Source organism: Psammomys obesus, unplaced genomic scaffold (genome assembly GCF_907164565.1).
Source record: "Psammomys obesus unplaced genomic scaffold, mPsaObe1.curated_primary_1811, whole genome shotgun sequence".
NCBI classification, from domain to species: domain Eukaryota; kingdom Metazoa; phylum Chordata; class Mammalia; order Rodentia; family Muridae; genus Psammomys; species Psammomys obesus.
Genome location: NW_026590623.1, coordinates 522,201 through 537,541, shown reverse-complemented (window position 1 = coordinate 537,541; position 15,341 = coordinate 522,201). Strand labels below are relative to the sequence as shown.

The following is a 15,341-nucleotide window of genomic DNA, read 5'->3' as shown; positions in this document are numbered from 1 at the left end:
GGAAGCTTCTAGCCCTCATACAATTTAATCTAGGCCTAGAATGTTTTCAGCCTCTGAGATTTACTGTTGAATAAGTTCACACTTTCTAGTTTTTTCTGAACTCTGGCTGGCTGGCTCAGCTCAGCTCAAACCCCTTGACAAGCTGACTGATTCAAACTGGCTTTTCTTAGCTTCTGACTGAATTGCTTTGCTTGGCCTCAAACTAACTCTAGCAATCTGTCCTAATCTTCTGGCTACTCATTCTCTGGCTCATTCTGTCTTCACCTCTGTCTCTAAGTTGTTCTCTCTACAACCTGTCTCTGTAAAACTGTTCCAGTAAAACTGTCTCTTTTCTTTCTCCTCTACCCTGTTTTCCTAAGTCCTCTAGGCACTGTTTCTCTGTGTAGCTTTGGCCATCCTGGACCTGCTTTGTAGATGAGACTGGCCTCTAACTCACAGAGATCCACCTGCCTCTGCCTCCAAGTGCTGGGATTACGGGTGCTTGCCACAGTGCCTGATTGCACTGCTCTCTTAAATCACCACTCTTTCCTCTGTTCTAGTGAGAGTTGGGCATATTCTATTCTGTCAAATCTTTTTAAATTTATTTATTAGCTTTACATCTCAATTGTAGTCCCCCCTCAACTCCTCCTGGTCTTACCCTACCTCTTCCCCCATCCCTTGTCCCCTCTTCCTCAGAAAATAGGAAGCCCCCCCCCATACCCACAGCCCCCAGCTCATCAAGTCTCCTCATGACAGAGCACATCCTCTTTCCCTGAGGCCTGGTGAGGAAGTCCCGTTAGGGGTGAGTGATCAAAAAGCAGTCAACAGCATCCATGTCAGAGATAGCCCTGCTCCTCTTACAAGGGAACCTATATGAAGCTTGAGCTGCCCATCTGCTACATCTGTGTATCAGGTCTAGGTCCAGTCTATGCATGGTCCTTGGTTGGTGCTTCAGTCTCTGAAAGCCCCTCTGGGACCTGGTTAGTTGGTTCTGTTGGTCTTCTTAAGGAGCTCTTGTCACGCCCGATTCTCCAATTTGTTGCTTTGTCTGCCTGTCAATTCAACATAACTTTCAAACATGGGTCCTTCCATCTACAAACCAATTTTACCTTTATTGTTTAGGATGAAAGGTGTGTACTAAGGACATGTCTGTATTCCAGCCTGAGTAGCCATGTTACTGCATTAAAATCCCTCTATAAAAGCTCAGGGATTGGTGGATTTTTTTTCTGTAGGGTGGGGCCTGGCAACTCTCCTGATGGGGAGGACTGGGATGGCTGTTATGGCAGTTAGACAAGTCTGGGGATGAAGCCTGGCAATTGGAGCCCTTTAGGGGCAAGGCCTAGCCATTGGAGCTGCTCAAATTTGGGGACTGGCTACTCTGTTTACCTCAAGGGGTTAGATCTAACCACAAGAGTAGTCTTGGGGTAGAGTCTTGTAGCAGGAGGTCTTCAGGGGTGGGGCCTAAAACAGGAGCCTCTATGTTAGGCAGAGAAAGCCAACACTGTTGTCTAATCATGCCAACTCAAGCAGCAGGGAAGGCTTTCCCTGCCATGGACTCCCTTTGTAAGCCCTCAGTGCAAACAAGTGACCAGGCCCCCTCTTGAGGTGCTGCAGCAGCCAGGCCCTGTACACACCCAGACTTCCCTAAAGGCCTTAAAGCCTAAAACAACTGTGTAACTTCTATTACAGTCCCTCAAATTAAGAAAGTGGCCAGGGCCCACCTCCCAGACTTTCTACCTCCCAGATTTCCCTAACAGTTATTTTCTAATGGCTGTAATGGCTGTTCCCAGCCCCAAGGCAAGAGAATGGCCAGGCCTCACTAAAAAAAAAAAAAAAAAATTCTCACCAATCCCTGAGTTTGCCCCAAAGATCAGGCCACATAATCCCTCCAATCCCAGGTCACCCTGGAAAGCTTCGACCCCCCCTCACACCCCCCCCCCCGCCAAGAAACCCTATATAAACCCTATATTCCACTCAGTTCTTTGCTGCTTCTCACCCAAACAAAAGCAGCCACCCTCCTGGGTTTTCCCTCCCAATAAATCTTTTGTGTGAGATTTGTTGTATGATCTGACAGCTTTCCATCTGAGCTGTAACATTTTGGCTGGGGAAACTTTTCCCTACCTGAGCAAAACGTGCGTTGGGGAAACTTTCCTGGAAGTTGGAACAGAAATTCTGCAGTATTAGGCTTTCCCTTCAGAGCTGCACCACTTACAAACACTAGATGTAATTGCGAATAATTACTGAATTAATAACTGTTAACCATTGATCATTACATTATTTTACTGACTACCATGGTATTATGAAGCCACCTTTTACCTACATTCAATCACTGTGCTGCAAGGGGCTCGTTGATATATCTCTTGCTGTTCAGAACCTCTGTATTCTCTTCTTGAATACAAGAGGTTTTTTTTTACACTTTATTCATTTTGTATCCCCCCATAAGCCCCTCCCTCCTCCCCTCCCAATCCCACCCTCCCTCTCCCTTCTTTATGCATGCCCCTCTCCAAGTCCACTGATAGGGGAGGTCCTCCTCTCCTTCCTTCTGATCTTAGTCTATCAGATCACATCAGGAGTGGCTGCATTGTCATCTTCTGTGGCCTGGTAAGGCTGCTCCCCCCTTAGGGGGAGGTGATCAAAGAGCAGGCCAATCAGATTGTGTCAGAGGCAGTCCCCCTTCCCATTACTATGTAACCCACATGGACACTGAACTGGCATGGGCTACACCTGTGCAGGGGTTCTAGGTTATCTCCATGAATAGTCCTTGGTTGGAGTATGAGTCTCTGGGAAGTTCCAGAATACAAGAGTTTTAAGCTTTCAGGCTAGGGAGATGGCTCAACTGAAAAAAAGACTTGCTGTGCAAGCCAACAACTTGAGTTTGAGTCATAGAACACAAGAGCCAGATATGGTAACATGTATCGGTAATCTTAGCACTTCTGTGGCAATAGGAGATTCGGAGACCTGATAATTTAGAAGCTCCCGGGCCCCCTAGCCTGGAGTATGCTGCACAGAAGAAACAGGAGACTCTGCTTTAGCAATGTAGAATGTGAGAACTGATTCCCATAAGTTGTCTTCTGACCTCTTTCTACACTTGCGCGCGCGCGCACACACACACACACACACACACACACACACACAGAAGATTTTTGAAAAATAAATGTTTGTGATTCATTTGCCCTTATAGTGCTTGTTTGCTTGTTTTTGTTTGGTTTATTTGGTTTTTTAGCATGCCTTGAACACCAGGGATAAGGATGAAACATTTGGTCATTAGCACTACTTGGGATCTAAGTACTTGGAAATGTTAAAAAAATACATTTCATTTTATGTACTCACTTATATACTACTTTAAAAAGCAGTTTAAAAGACAGTTTAGAAAACCAGTATGTCATAAAAGCATCAGTTAGTAAAAGTATAAAAATAAATATAAGGATGAAACGCAAAATATTAAAATTTAATTCAGGAATTGCCAATTAAATCTGCTAAAAGCTTCTGGAGTAATTATTGTTCACTTACCATGTAAACTTACTGATGTGGAAAAAAATTTGGTTAGACTACAACAAAGCAAGTAAAAATAGTCTCAGCCTCCACTAGAGAACAGGTGAGCTTTTTACATGATGTTCCAAATATTGACCGCTTAAACTTTTGAAGTTCAGCAATTGGAGAGGAAAAAAAGATAGCCTTATTGGAGACTGAGAAATATATGTAAAATTAGGGTTGAGGAGACGGCTAAACAGATGAAGTGTTTGCTAAGCAAGCATGTGGACCAGAGTTGGGTATTCCCACAACCTAGGCAAAACCTGGGCAGTCATTTTGGCTGCCTATAATCCTGAACTTGAGAGGCAGAGGAGGGGATTCCTGGGCCAACCTGGTAGCCAGGATCAGTAAGCTCTGTGTTCAATAAGAGACAATGCTTCACAAAAGCAAAGAGCAACTGAAGACACTCTACAAGCGGCTTTGGGAATTTCCGCGCACATGTATTTATACATACCCCTTACACATTGCTTTGCTTCATACACACAGTAGCCGCATATGTGCACACACACAAAAAAGAGGTCTATGCGAAATGACCTGCATTTACAAATTCTACTTAACATTGATCTGAGTATAAAAGAAGGGCTTTCCTGAAACTTAAGTTAGCATGTCAACACTGAATCTAAAAAGTCATACAAGTTTAAGGTTAAGTGTGAAAAGAGAAAAATTGCTTTAGAAGACAGATTCCTTATAAAACAATCTGCCATAGTAGAGTGTGATACAGAACTGTGTGGGAAGTGGCTATTAAATATTCTACATGCTGTTGTACAAAATCGTCAGCTGTTCTCCCTGGAATACAAGTAAAGCCCCCCTCCCGTTTTCTGTCACATGGCATGTTCATTCAGAAGGTTTTTATTCTTTTTTTTATTTCTCTGCTTTTGGTGGTCTGTGGAACATTAACACACACACGAAATGCTTTGATAAAGCATCTCTGAAATCGAAGACAAGTTCACTTTTTTAAGGAGTAGCTTTGTGTCAAATTTTCCTTCCTGTCAATGCTCAATTATAGGCATTGTTGTTTATTTAATGTAGTTATTTATTCAATGTAGAAAAACCATAAATTTTGGGGTCTGTGGTTGTTGAATAGTTTCCTTTTAATAGGTATGACATGAAAAGTAATCATCCCCATTATCTTACAGTCCAGTTGAACTAAAATAAGTGTTATTTGTAAAGTGTTTATATGTAAACTTTAACAAGAACAGATTGTCACACTGTAAGTAAAGGAGACTCAGGATACTTTGTAAAGAGAGTATAACTTTTATCAAGTACTAGACTGGCCTGATGGTTGTACAGATTAGCACACAACTAAAAGGGAAAACTCTTTTATGACCAAAGATGAAACAAAACTCTCGCCACTGACACTCATGAGTAAATGACCATGCCCATCACAGTATGTGATTCCTTGTGGATTAGAGTAGCGGATGCGTAACAAGCTAAAATCTCTGTTTCTCAAGTAGGTCCTCTGATGGCCTGTGGTGGATGATGCACAATAGAGTGATGCTGTTGATACTCTAACAAGATCAGTCAGTAACAACCTGATACACGATGATAGTCAGGAGTTCTATGGACACACACACACAAAGATCACAAAGAAGGGGACAGTGCCTTTAATCAAAGAAAGAGACCACGGCAAAGACATTGCCATTACCTGAGCGTAGATCCAGGTGTTGTGGCAGCAGTGTCTACATCTATCAGCTTGCACTTTGTGGTTAGTAAAGAAGTTTCTTCCTCTGAGTACAGTGTTATGCCTAAGAGAACCTGATTCTGCACACTACTGGCTCAGCTGTTTATATAACTTTACAAATTCTCCAGTTTCAGCTGTTCACACTAACTTTACAAATGCTCCAGCAGTTGTCAGTTCTGAAGGTCAGGAAGTCATTCTTCTGGCAATAACTAACTACCTTAAAACAGACAACTGACATTTTCTTGAAGAATTCGTTTGGACAATACATGCTAATGAACCCTAAATCATGAGAAACAGATTCCTCATGTCTAGTCCTTTGTTTCAGTAAGTGACATATAGTCGTAGCGCAACAATTTACCTTTTCAGTAATTGTACCCATTATCATGTCTCGCACCCCAAATTTCACAGTGAACAATACCAAAGCAGAATAAAAATGATAGACTACAGATACGAGTCAATTCGACTTATATTGTCTGAAACCTTAGGTATAGATGTGATTTGGCAGTGCTCAACATTACGGAACCTAATGGAAAAAAAATGAGATAATCTTCATTTTCAAATAATAAATGGATAAACAGAACTCCTTTACTAATTAAACTTAAACACACACACACACACACACACACACACAACAGTTAACTGGGAAGGGCACTAAGATAGGGGTTTCCCCCCCCATAGGTTTCCTTTAGTACAACCTGTGTTGCTTTGACAAGTACCTCATTTCAAACAATGAATGGTCATTTTTTTAAAAAGCCTAGGTAATAAACATTTAATTACTTGAGACAATAACCTAATGAAACAGCACTCCATACAAATTTGATCATTATTCAAACGCATTTCAAATACTGAACTTTCAACTGGAACATTTTATTTACATGTTAGTTATCTTCATCAACATATACACACACCGACACACTGATTTGTTCTGCACAGAACAAAGGATGTCTAGATATCCCAAAGGGAAATTAGAGATTTAAAATATATTATTTTTAGTATTTTAGGCGATTAACATACACATCACTTACAAAGCTATTACTGATTTATCCAAGAAAGCAGAGTGGTACAGAGGGAAGAAATTTGAGTATGCATTCGAGAGTGACACAACTGAGATCTCAACCTGAGAAAGCTGACAAAAACGTGAATTTTGCTGTGAAATTTCTCTGCACACAAGTCTGTTAATGGGCAGTAAATGGCAGACATTTATTCACAGATTATGGTGCAGAGGCATCAATGAAACTGCTTAGTCCTTCTCTGGGACCAGTTTCAGAACTTTCCCAATGGCGATTGTCTTACCCTCATCTCTCAAAGTAAAACGACCCATCTGAGGAAAATCTTTAAATGTCTCCAGGCAGATAGTTCCTGCTGTCCTTAATCGGGCAATACACACTTGATCTTGTTTCACAAAGCGGGGTCTTGTCTTACTTTTCTCTCCTGATTTCTTGTCTACCAATGAGATTAAGGCTGTTATCTCAACTTCCTCTATGCAAGTATGAATGTGAAGCACCGCATTATAACCTGGGCAGATGATAGATTTGTGCTCAATGATGACTATCTGAACATCAAATGTGCGTCCGGAATGGCAAAGATTAGTGGGTTCACAAAGTATGAAGCCTGGAAGAATCTCTTCTTCTTCAATTCCTTTCAGTCTGATTTTGAGGTTTTCACCTGGGGCTACAAAATCAGTTTCAGCATCATCAGAAACTATTCCCAGAACTTCTACATTGTGCTTGTTTGGCATCATCACAAGCTGCTGGCCTTTAAAAATGGACCCTGATTCTAGCTTTCCCAGGACCACAGTGCCCATATCCTTGTACTTATCCACCACTGGCAACCTAATTGGTCCATCAATTGATCTGTTGAAGTTTGGCAAACTATCTAAATATGGAATGAATGGTAATCCCGTGTACCAGGGGCAGAAATCTGATTGCTCTTTAATATTTGCTCCAGTCAGTCCTGAGCAGGGCATGAAATGAATGTCCTTTTTTGGACTGAAACCAACTTTTTTCAAAAAGGGCACCAGTTTTTCTTTACATTCTTCATATCGCTCGCTGCTCCAATCCACTGTGGGATCATCCATTTTATTAATAAGCACTATTAAGTATTTTACCCCTGCTGTTTTGGCCAACATCGCATGTTCTCTTGTCTGTCCACCTTTTTCAAATCCAGTTTCAAATTCTCCTTTCCTGGCAGAGATGACTAAGACAGCCAGATCAGCCTGAGAGGCACCACCAATCATATTTGGGACAAAACTCTTGTGGCCAGGGGCATCTAAAATTGTAAAATGTTTCTTTTCTGTTTCGAAATACGCACGGCCCACTTCCACTGTTTTACCCTTGTCTCGTTCTTCCTGGTTTGTATCTAAGGCCCAGGACAAATACCAAGTCTCTCTATTCTTCTCCTTGGCTTCTCGTTCATATTTCTCGAGTGTCCTTCTGTCAACCATTCCAGTCAAAAACATTATTTGTCCTCCAATGGTTGACTTGCCAGCATCTACGTGCCCAATGAATACCACATTTACATGTTCTTTCTTAGGAGCACCTGATGGTATGACCATGGATTTTGATTTCCTTATTTCCTCTTTCTCCTCCATCATTTCCTTGCCACTTTCTTCTGGGGGCCCCGCATCTCCCAAAGAAACCCCGGGCTTGGCTTCACTTATTTCTTTAAGCTCCCACGATTCTTCCATGGCCATCTCCACCTCTCCATTTTCTACAACAGGTTCTGAAAGTTCCATGGTAACAGCCGAACTGGAACCTTCCCAAGACACTAAATGTTCATCTTTCAAAGGTTCCACAGGTGCTCCCCATCCCAGCATTTTACCTTGGGAATCTCCGGCGGCGCTGGTGCAGGTTTCGTCGCAGCTGGAGGCCGTGGGGGCGGGTGGCGGGGCCGATCCCGGCAGGAAGGACTGCACGAACTCCAAGGCGCTTATGCTAGGCACGAAAGGTTTGGCGTTGATGTTGAGCTGACTGCTGAAGGCCACGCTGAGATGCTTGCGCTGGGCCTCCTCTTCCGCTGCCTCGGCCGCTGTCATGGCCGAGGAGGCGATTCCATCCCCGCTTGGAGCCGAACCCGGGGCTTCCATGTCCACCTGATCCCAGCAGTCGGGAGCCGAGTCGCTGCTGCTGCCAAGATCCATGGTCTGAGCAGCCGGGGTGCAGCGGAAAAGGAGCGAGGTAGGCAAAGCGGGTTCCTCCGGTGGTAGTTAAGGCAGGAACAGCCAAGGACCACGGGATAGCGACGCGAACCTCAGCAGCGCAGAGGCAGCTAAGCGCAGACGCTGCATTCACAGCTGCGGCGGCGGCGGCAGATATGGCCGCTCAGGGCTCTGCTTCTGTGTAAGAGTGAATCTCCTCCCCCAAATCCCAATCACTTCCGACTCCTCCACCCCTGACCCCAACGCCTGTGGTGAAATGACCCCTCGCTGTCTTCCGTAGGTTTGTCCCCTTTAGTTCTCAGTCAGAGGCTAAGTCCTGAAGTACAGTTTTATAAATGAGATTTTCTATTTGTTTTGGTTCACATGATCTGGGAGAATGGTTTCACCATGTCCCAATGATTAAGCCTCAGATACACCTGACTTAAAATTCTACTAAAAATATTCACGTAAAACTAAAACCATTGAACAAATGAGAGGCAAAATGAGCAACCTAAGGGGGAACCAGTTGTGCTTAGGGAGGGATTTATGAAATGTATAAAGATAATAGTTACAACTTAAATCAATCATTAATTTGAAATACAGAGTCATATTTGTTCCCACGGGTGCTCTGTCTGCTTCCATGTTACAAATAGGGATAAAGATCTTTTTGAAATTCCCAAGGAAAGCAATGCTTTGACAATGTGTTCTAATCATTTCATATTCAAGTACCTGTGCAGCAGCCGGGAGGCCATTCTTTGGACTAGGGCCTCTTGTGCTTCTACAAACAACTGTTTTCTGGGTGTACCGGCCCTATTCATCAGGACTTCTTCAAGAATCACAAGCTTCTCCCAGAAGCTGACCTTTCAGCTTCTTCCGAGAGCCTGAAACCAGAAATGGCTTTGCAGTAAGAATCAATGCGGTGGTGGTAGTAAAAAGAAACTGGAGGTAAGCTCAATTAAAGCAACTATGACCTCTGAGGTGGGAAAAATCCTTAAGGTTCTAATAAATAGACTATCCCCCTCAGAAAAAGTTGACATTTTATCTAAATCCTGGATGACATTGTTTGTAAATCATTTTATAGCAAATAGAGAGGGGAAAGCTGGGAATGATACAATTTACTTTTCCTAGGTGCAGCTGTAGACATTCATTTTAAATCAACCCAACAACAAAGTAAGACGTCATAAAAACCAAATTAATGACTGACAATTTGAGAAGTATATTCTCCATACTTTATGGGAGTTTCAAGGCCTTTGATATTGTTCAATTTGCAACTGCCACAGCTGTATGCTATTCCTAAGCCTTTAGATATCCCTTTATTTTTTTTTCCCCCGGTTGGGTAATGGCTTATTTATTTAATTTATTGTGAAATAACAGGAACTAATAGGCAAAACTGAGAAGTGAAATGTAAAGATAGACTTTTGAGCAATACTGCACACCTGTACTGTGTTACACTCATTTTAAACTCTAGTTGACTTGTATTTAAGCCTCTACCTCCTTTCAACCAACCCTTTAACCCTAGGGAAGAAAGAGAAGGTTAGCTCGGAAAGGGGCTCAGATCCCTCTACTTCAGCCAGCTGTTCAGGGTTGATGGGTTCTTTTGGAGCTATACCAGTCTCTGTCAACAGCAAACTCAGCAAGCAGTCTCCTCCAAGCTGCTGCATTGAAACGTGTCTCTCTTTACGTCTCTAAGCCAACACTCTGTCTCTGGTTTCTACAAACTGCCGCACCTTCTCTTTCTGTCTCTCCTGTTTATATCCTCAGAGTCCTAGACCACACCCCTATCTGTGCTGCAGGAGGCAGGCCATTACCAGTTGGCAAAGACCACGCCCTGCAAGAGGCAATTATCAACTGTGGACAAACTAAAGCACAAACTAAAATCCCACACTTGGGATTAAAACAAAAACATATTTACATAACATAACATAACTGAGTTTTTAAAGAAACCAAAACTTCCATTACAGTACTGAGGGATTTTTGTGAACGTAAGATAGTTTCTTTAAATGTATTTAGGAGACTCTGTCAAGGTTTAGGGGGTTGTCACATAAAGTAATTATTTCAAATAACAGGACCTATTTAGAATTTTGACTCCTTCTGAGTCAACTACTTTAGTCATAAAAATATTAGCAAGATTACGGCTTGGGCATCTCTATTTTAGAGAACAGAGGGTGCTCTGCCTTTACAACTTTAAAGGGAAAGGAGAAATAGTGGATGGGTGTCCTTACAGCCTGTCATTCATGGGATTCAGAAAGAGGCAAGAGGCAGGGCAGACACAGATAGACAGAGGGTAATAGAGGCAGAGGGAGAGATAGGCACAAAGAGAAACATATTCACTTCACTCTACTGGAAAAATTGACCTTAGACAAAACTCTTGGTTTGTGAGGGAGTACTTGTATCCAGTCTCTCTGCATAGAACTTTAAAGGGTTCATCACTAAATCAAAGATTTTAGCCACTATATTTTCTAAGTATAAATGATATATATGTTGTAATAAATTCAAATTATCACAATAAAATTTCCCCTTTAAAACATTTTATTATAAATTATAGCACAAAGATTATTGCATAAAACCCAGAAGTGATGGTGAACACCTTTAACTCCAGTACTCAAAAGGCTAAGGCAGGGGGATCTCTGTGAGTTCAAGGTCAGCCTGGCTTATAAGGCTACCTCCACAGAAAAACACTGTCTCAAAACAAAATATTTTCATCAAACAAAAATCATGCCTATTTTCTTACAAAAAAGGAAAAACAGAGTTGGTATTGGATATTCCCATGGTCAATTGTTTTCCAAGTTTTGGCCTGAGGTGCAGGGAACACCCGCAAGAAGGAATACAAAGACTTCAAATACCATGGTGTCTGTTTCAGGATATTGTCTTCTATATATGACAGAGAAACTGTATACATGAAATCTCAGGAATATGGTTGCCTAAACAAGACCTTCACATGGACAATTCTAGTTGGCCTATCAATGTGGATGGGAAAAATTTCACAAGGCTCACTCTAGAACACGGATTCTGAACATGTGGGTGGTGACCCCTTTGCTAAACCTCAATTTTCAAAAACTTTTACATGATGATTCACAACAAAAATCACAGTTATGAAGCAGCAATCAACAAAAATAAGTTTATGGTTGGAGGTAACCACAGCATGTGGAACTGTATTATAGGGTCACGGCTTTAGGAAAGTTGGGAGCCACTGTTCTAGAACAAAAGCTACAGGTCATTGATGGCTGCAGAGAGAAGTCTAATCAGTCTCTTCCAAGGATGAGACCAATAGGTTATCCAGTTGGGAGTGGTCAGTCCTAAACACATAAACACATGAGCAACACAAAATGGACTCAGCAGGGTGTACTTGTATATACATAGTATATATATAATAATTAGAGAAGAAGATGTCCTAGATTTGAGAGTGAGTGGAAGGGACATAGGGTGGCTTGGAGAAGGTCAAGGAAATAAAGGAAAAAAAACAATACTCATGTATGAAAATCTCAAAAAATAAAGCAAATAGAGAAACAAAAATATGACCTTCTTATAAATGTTCTGTAAAAAAGGAAACACACCTATAATCAACCTATGAATGAACAAATGAAAATTTGTACCAGATATTTGTGGTACATATATGGAATCTTAGGATTTGGGAAGCAAAGACAGGAGAATCAGAAGTTCAAGGTCATTTAGGTACCCAGTAAGGGACTGGGAAGAGGAGGGAATCTTCTAAAGAGGGGGAAATAGAATAGAGTGTTATAGAGATAAAGGTGAACGATCAAAATCTTTTTTTTTCATTTTCTACTATATTCAATACTATAAATTTCCTCATAGATACTTCTTTAATAGTATTCCATAGGCTTAGATAGTGTTTTCATTTTTATTTAGCAAAAAATTAATTTCCATAAGGATTTTATTTACTTTCCAATTGTTATGGATTTCTAATTGAAATCCATTGTTTTCTAAGAAAATATGCATATGATTTGAGGCCTTGAACTTTGAATGGATAAATCCCTCACAATATGGTTTATATCAGTAAATATTCCATGTATATTTGAGAAAATGTATATTATATTATTGTTGGGGAATATGCTATATATGTCTATCAAGTCTAGATGGCTAATTGTATTAGTGTCAAGTCTTTATATCTCTGATGATTTTCTGCTTATATTGACAGAGGGTCATTGAAATCCCTAACACGATTATTGATTTTAATATTGTTTTTCTTCAGTTCTATCAAGTTTACTCCAAGGATTTTGATACTCTTTTACCAAGTATGTAAACATTTATGACTGATGTGCTCTCTTATTTATTTATTTAGGCAAGGTATTACAATATATTCCAGGCTAACCTGGGACTACCCATGTTATCCAGATGGAACTTCAGGCTATCCTGAGGTACCATATCTTCTTATGAAATTTATTTATAATTATTAAACACTCTTCTTTTACCATACCCTTTCCAATTGTCTTAATGTGGAATTAATGAAGAATTTTAATTTTATCTTATTTGTTCCTTTAGAAATAGATGTATTTGTTTGCATCTGGGCTTGGTGATAGAGCTTTAACCTAGCACAGATGAGACCCTGCATATGAATCCTAGTACCACAAAAACAAAACTAGTGGCAACAACAACAATTTTTTTTAAAGTACAGTTCATATACGCAACACATTTGCTTTTTTATCTGCTTTATTTTACCGTGGTATATAAGATATTATTTTTTCTGGACTTTTTAGAATATCAATGGTGTCCAATTTTTTCTTCCTTGAACTTCCCGTTGAGAAATGGAATGGTGCTATCATTGGTTCTCTGTACTTTTTATCTCAGTGCTTTTAACATTTTCTTTTTCATTGGCATTAAGTAATGATTAACTATAACATGAAGTGGTGTGCCTTCCCCCATTTTTCATTAGTGTTCTTTTTTTAACTCTTTTACACCACATTTTTCTGATATATATATAAATATGAAATATTATTAAAGCTAGAATTCATGAATGATAAAAATCATATAATTCTGGGTTTGGTTTAGTTCAATTAATAGGATGATCTCAATTTGCATATATTTTCTATGGGCTAGGGATATATATAGTTCAGTGGTAGAGTGCTTGCTTAGCGTGTATGAAATTAGGTTCAGTATCCAACACTACAAAAGAAATTAAATCATATTTACTATTTCTTTCAGCACTGAGCCAACTGAATTAAGAAACTTTACAAACATAAACTAAGATATAGTCCTTGCAGTTAAGTAGTTAATAACTTGGTTGCATTAAAAGTATACATACTTGTTCTAGCATTTTTTTCTTAGCACTTAGAATATATCATCTCACTGTTTTGTGGTATTCATTATTTCAATAAGAAGTTAGTTGACAATATTATTAGGATCCTTCTAAAAACACATGTCTCTTCTTGCTTTCTGTATTTTTGCTCTCTTTCAGCATTTGGTGTTTGTGCCTGTTCATTCATTTATCATGCTTACAGTTCATTGAACTTGGCATAGATTCTTCAATCCAAAGCTGTAATTTTCTTGGAAACTTTTTCTCTTTTCCTCACTGTGTGCCTTTATATGTATGGTAATGGGATTAACAGGGATCTTACCTTTCTCTGAATCTCTATTCTTTTCTCAAAAATCCTGTTTCTTTCTGTGCCTCAGATTGGAGAAATACATTTGCTCTATCTTAAAGTTGGTTGATTACAACTCTGACTGTTCATGATTACTGTTGAGTCCTTTCATAAGATTTTCACTTGGCTTACTTTATTTTTCAACTGACTTTACTCACTTACTTCGTTTTTCAACACACCTCCATGAGGTTTCCCATTGTTAATTCATTTATAATTTTATTTATATTGATTCATTTAAAATTTTATCTGATAGATGGGCACAGTGGTGCACACGCCTTTAATCCCAGCACAGGGGAGGCAGAGGCAGTCATATCTCTGTGAGTTCGAGTTGTAGACCAGTCTGGTCTACAAAGCAAGTCCAGGATAGCCGAGGTTACATAAAGAAACACTGTCTTGAAAAAAATTTAAATGTCTGTTAAATTTGGTATTTAATACGAAAAACATAACACTGATCAAGATACAGCATCCTCAACAATTACTGGTACAAAAGCTAGATTTCAACATGAAGAATAACAAAATTAGATCCATGTTAACATGGAAGGAGGAAATCCCATGGAGCCCCAAATGTAAGCAGAGACCTATCAGTAACTAAGGAATGCTGAGAGCAAGAGAGTAGGCTTCCCCAAAGAAGATTACCCCCAATGAGTTACCCAATACCAAGTTTTAAGCCCTGGAATCATTATATAGTGATTATGTGAAATGAACAGTTTTGTGTGTGTGTGTTTAATTTTTTTATTTTTTTACTATTAATTACATTTTATTCATTTTGTATTTCCCCCATAAGCCCCTCCTTCCTCCCCTCCCGATCTCTCCCTCCCTCCCCCTTCTTCACGCATGCCCCTCCCCAAGTCCACTGATAGGGGAGGTCCTCTTTTCCTTCCTTCTGAACTTAGTCTATCAGATCACATCAGGAGTGGCTGCATTGTCTTCCTCTGTGGCCTGGTAGGGCTGCTCCCCCTTCAGGGGGAGGTGATCAAAGAGCAGACCAATCAGATTATGTCAGAGACAGTCCCTCTTCCCATTACTATGTAACCCACTTGGACACTGACCTGCCATGAGCTACATCTGTGCAGGGGTTCTAGGTTATCTCCATGAATGGTCCTTGGTTGGAGTATGAATCTCTGGGAAGTTCCCTGTGTTCAAGTTTTCTGGTTCTGTTGCTCTCCTTGTGGGGTTCCCATCCTCTCCAGATCTTACTATTTCCCACTTCTTACATAAAATTCCGTGCACTCTGCCCAGTGTGTGTTTTATGTGTTGTGTTTATATGTATATTAAAAGCAACAGTTAAAGGTCATGAAATTAAGAAGAGCGAGTGGGAAATACATGGGATGGGTTGGAGGGAAGAAATATACTCACTTATAAGTGGATATTACTTGCTAATAAAGGACAATCATGCTACAATCTGCAGACTCAGAGA

At 40.3% G+C, this 15,341-nt stretch overlaps 1 protein-coding gene across 1 annotated transcript; it reads right to left on the bottom strand.

Moving 5' to 3' along the window:
- Positions 1-5,978: 5,978 nt before the first annotated feature.
- Gspt2 (G1 to S phase transition 2) lies at positions 5,979-8,488 on the bottom strand. Its single transcript, XM_055608024.1, has one exon. It carries the CDS (start codon positions 8,328-8,330, stop codon positions 6,432-6,434), a length of 1,899 nt encoding a protein of 632 aa, XP_055463999.1. The 5' UTR covers positions 8,331-8,488; the 3' UTR covers positions 5,979-6,431.
- Between the last annotated feature and the right edge of the window lie 6,853 nt (positions 8,489-15,341).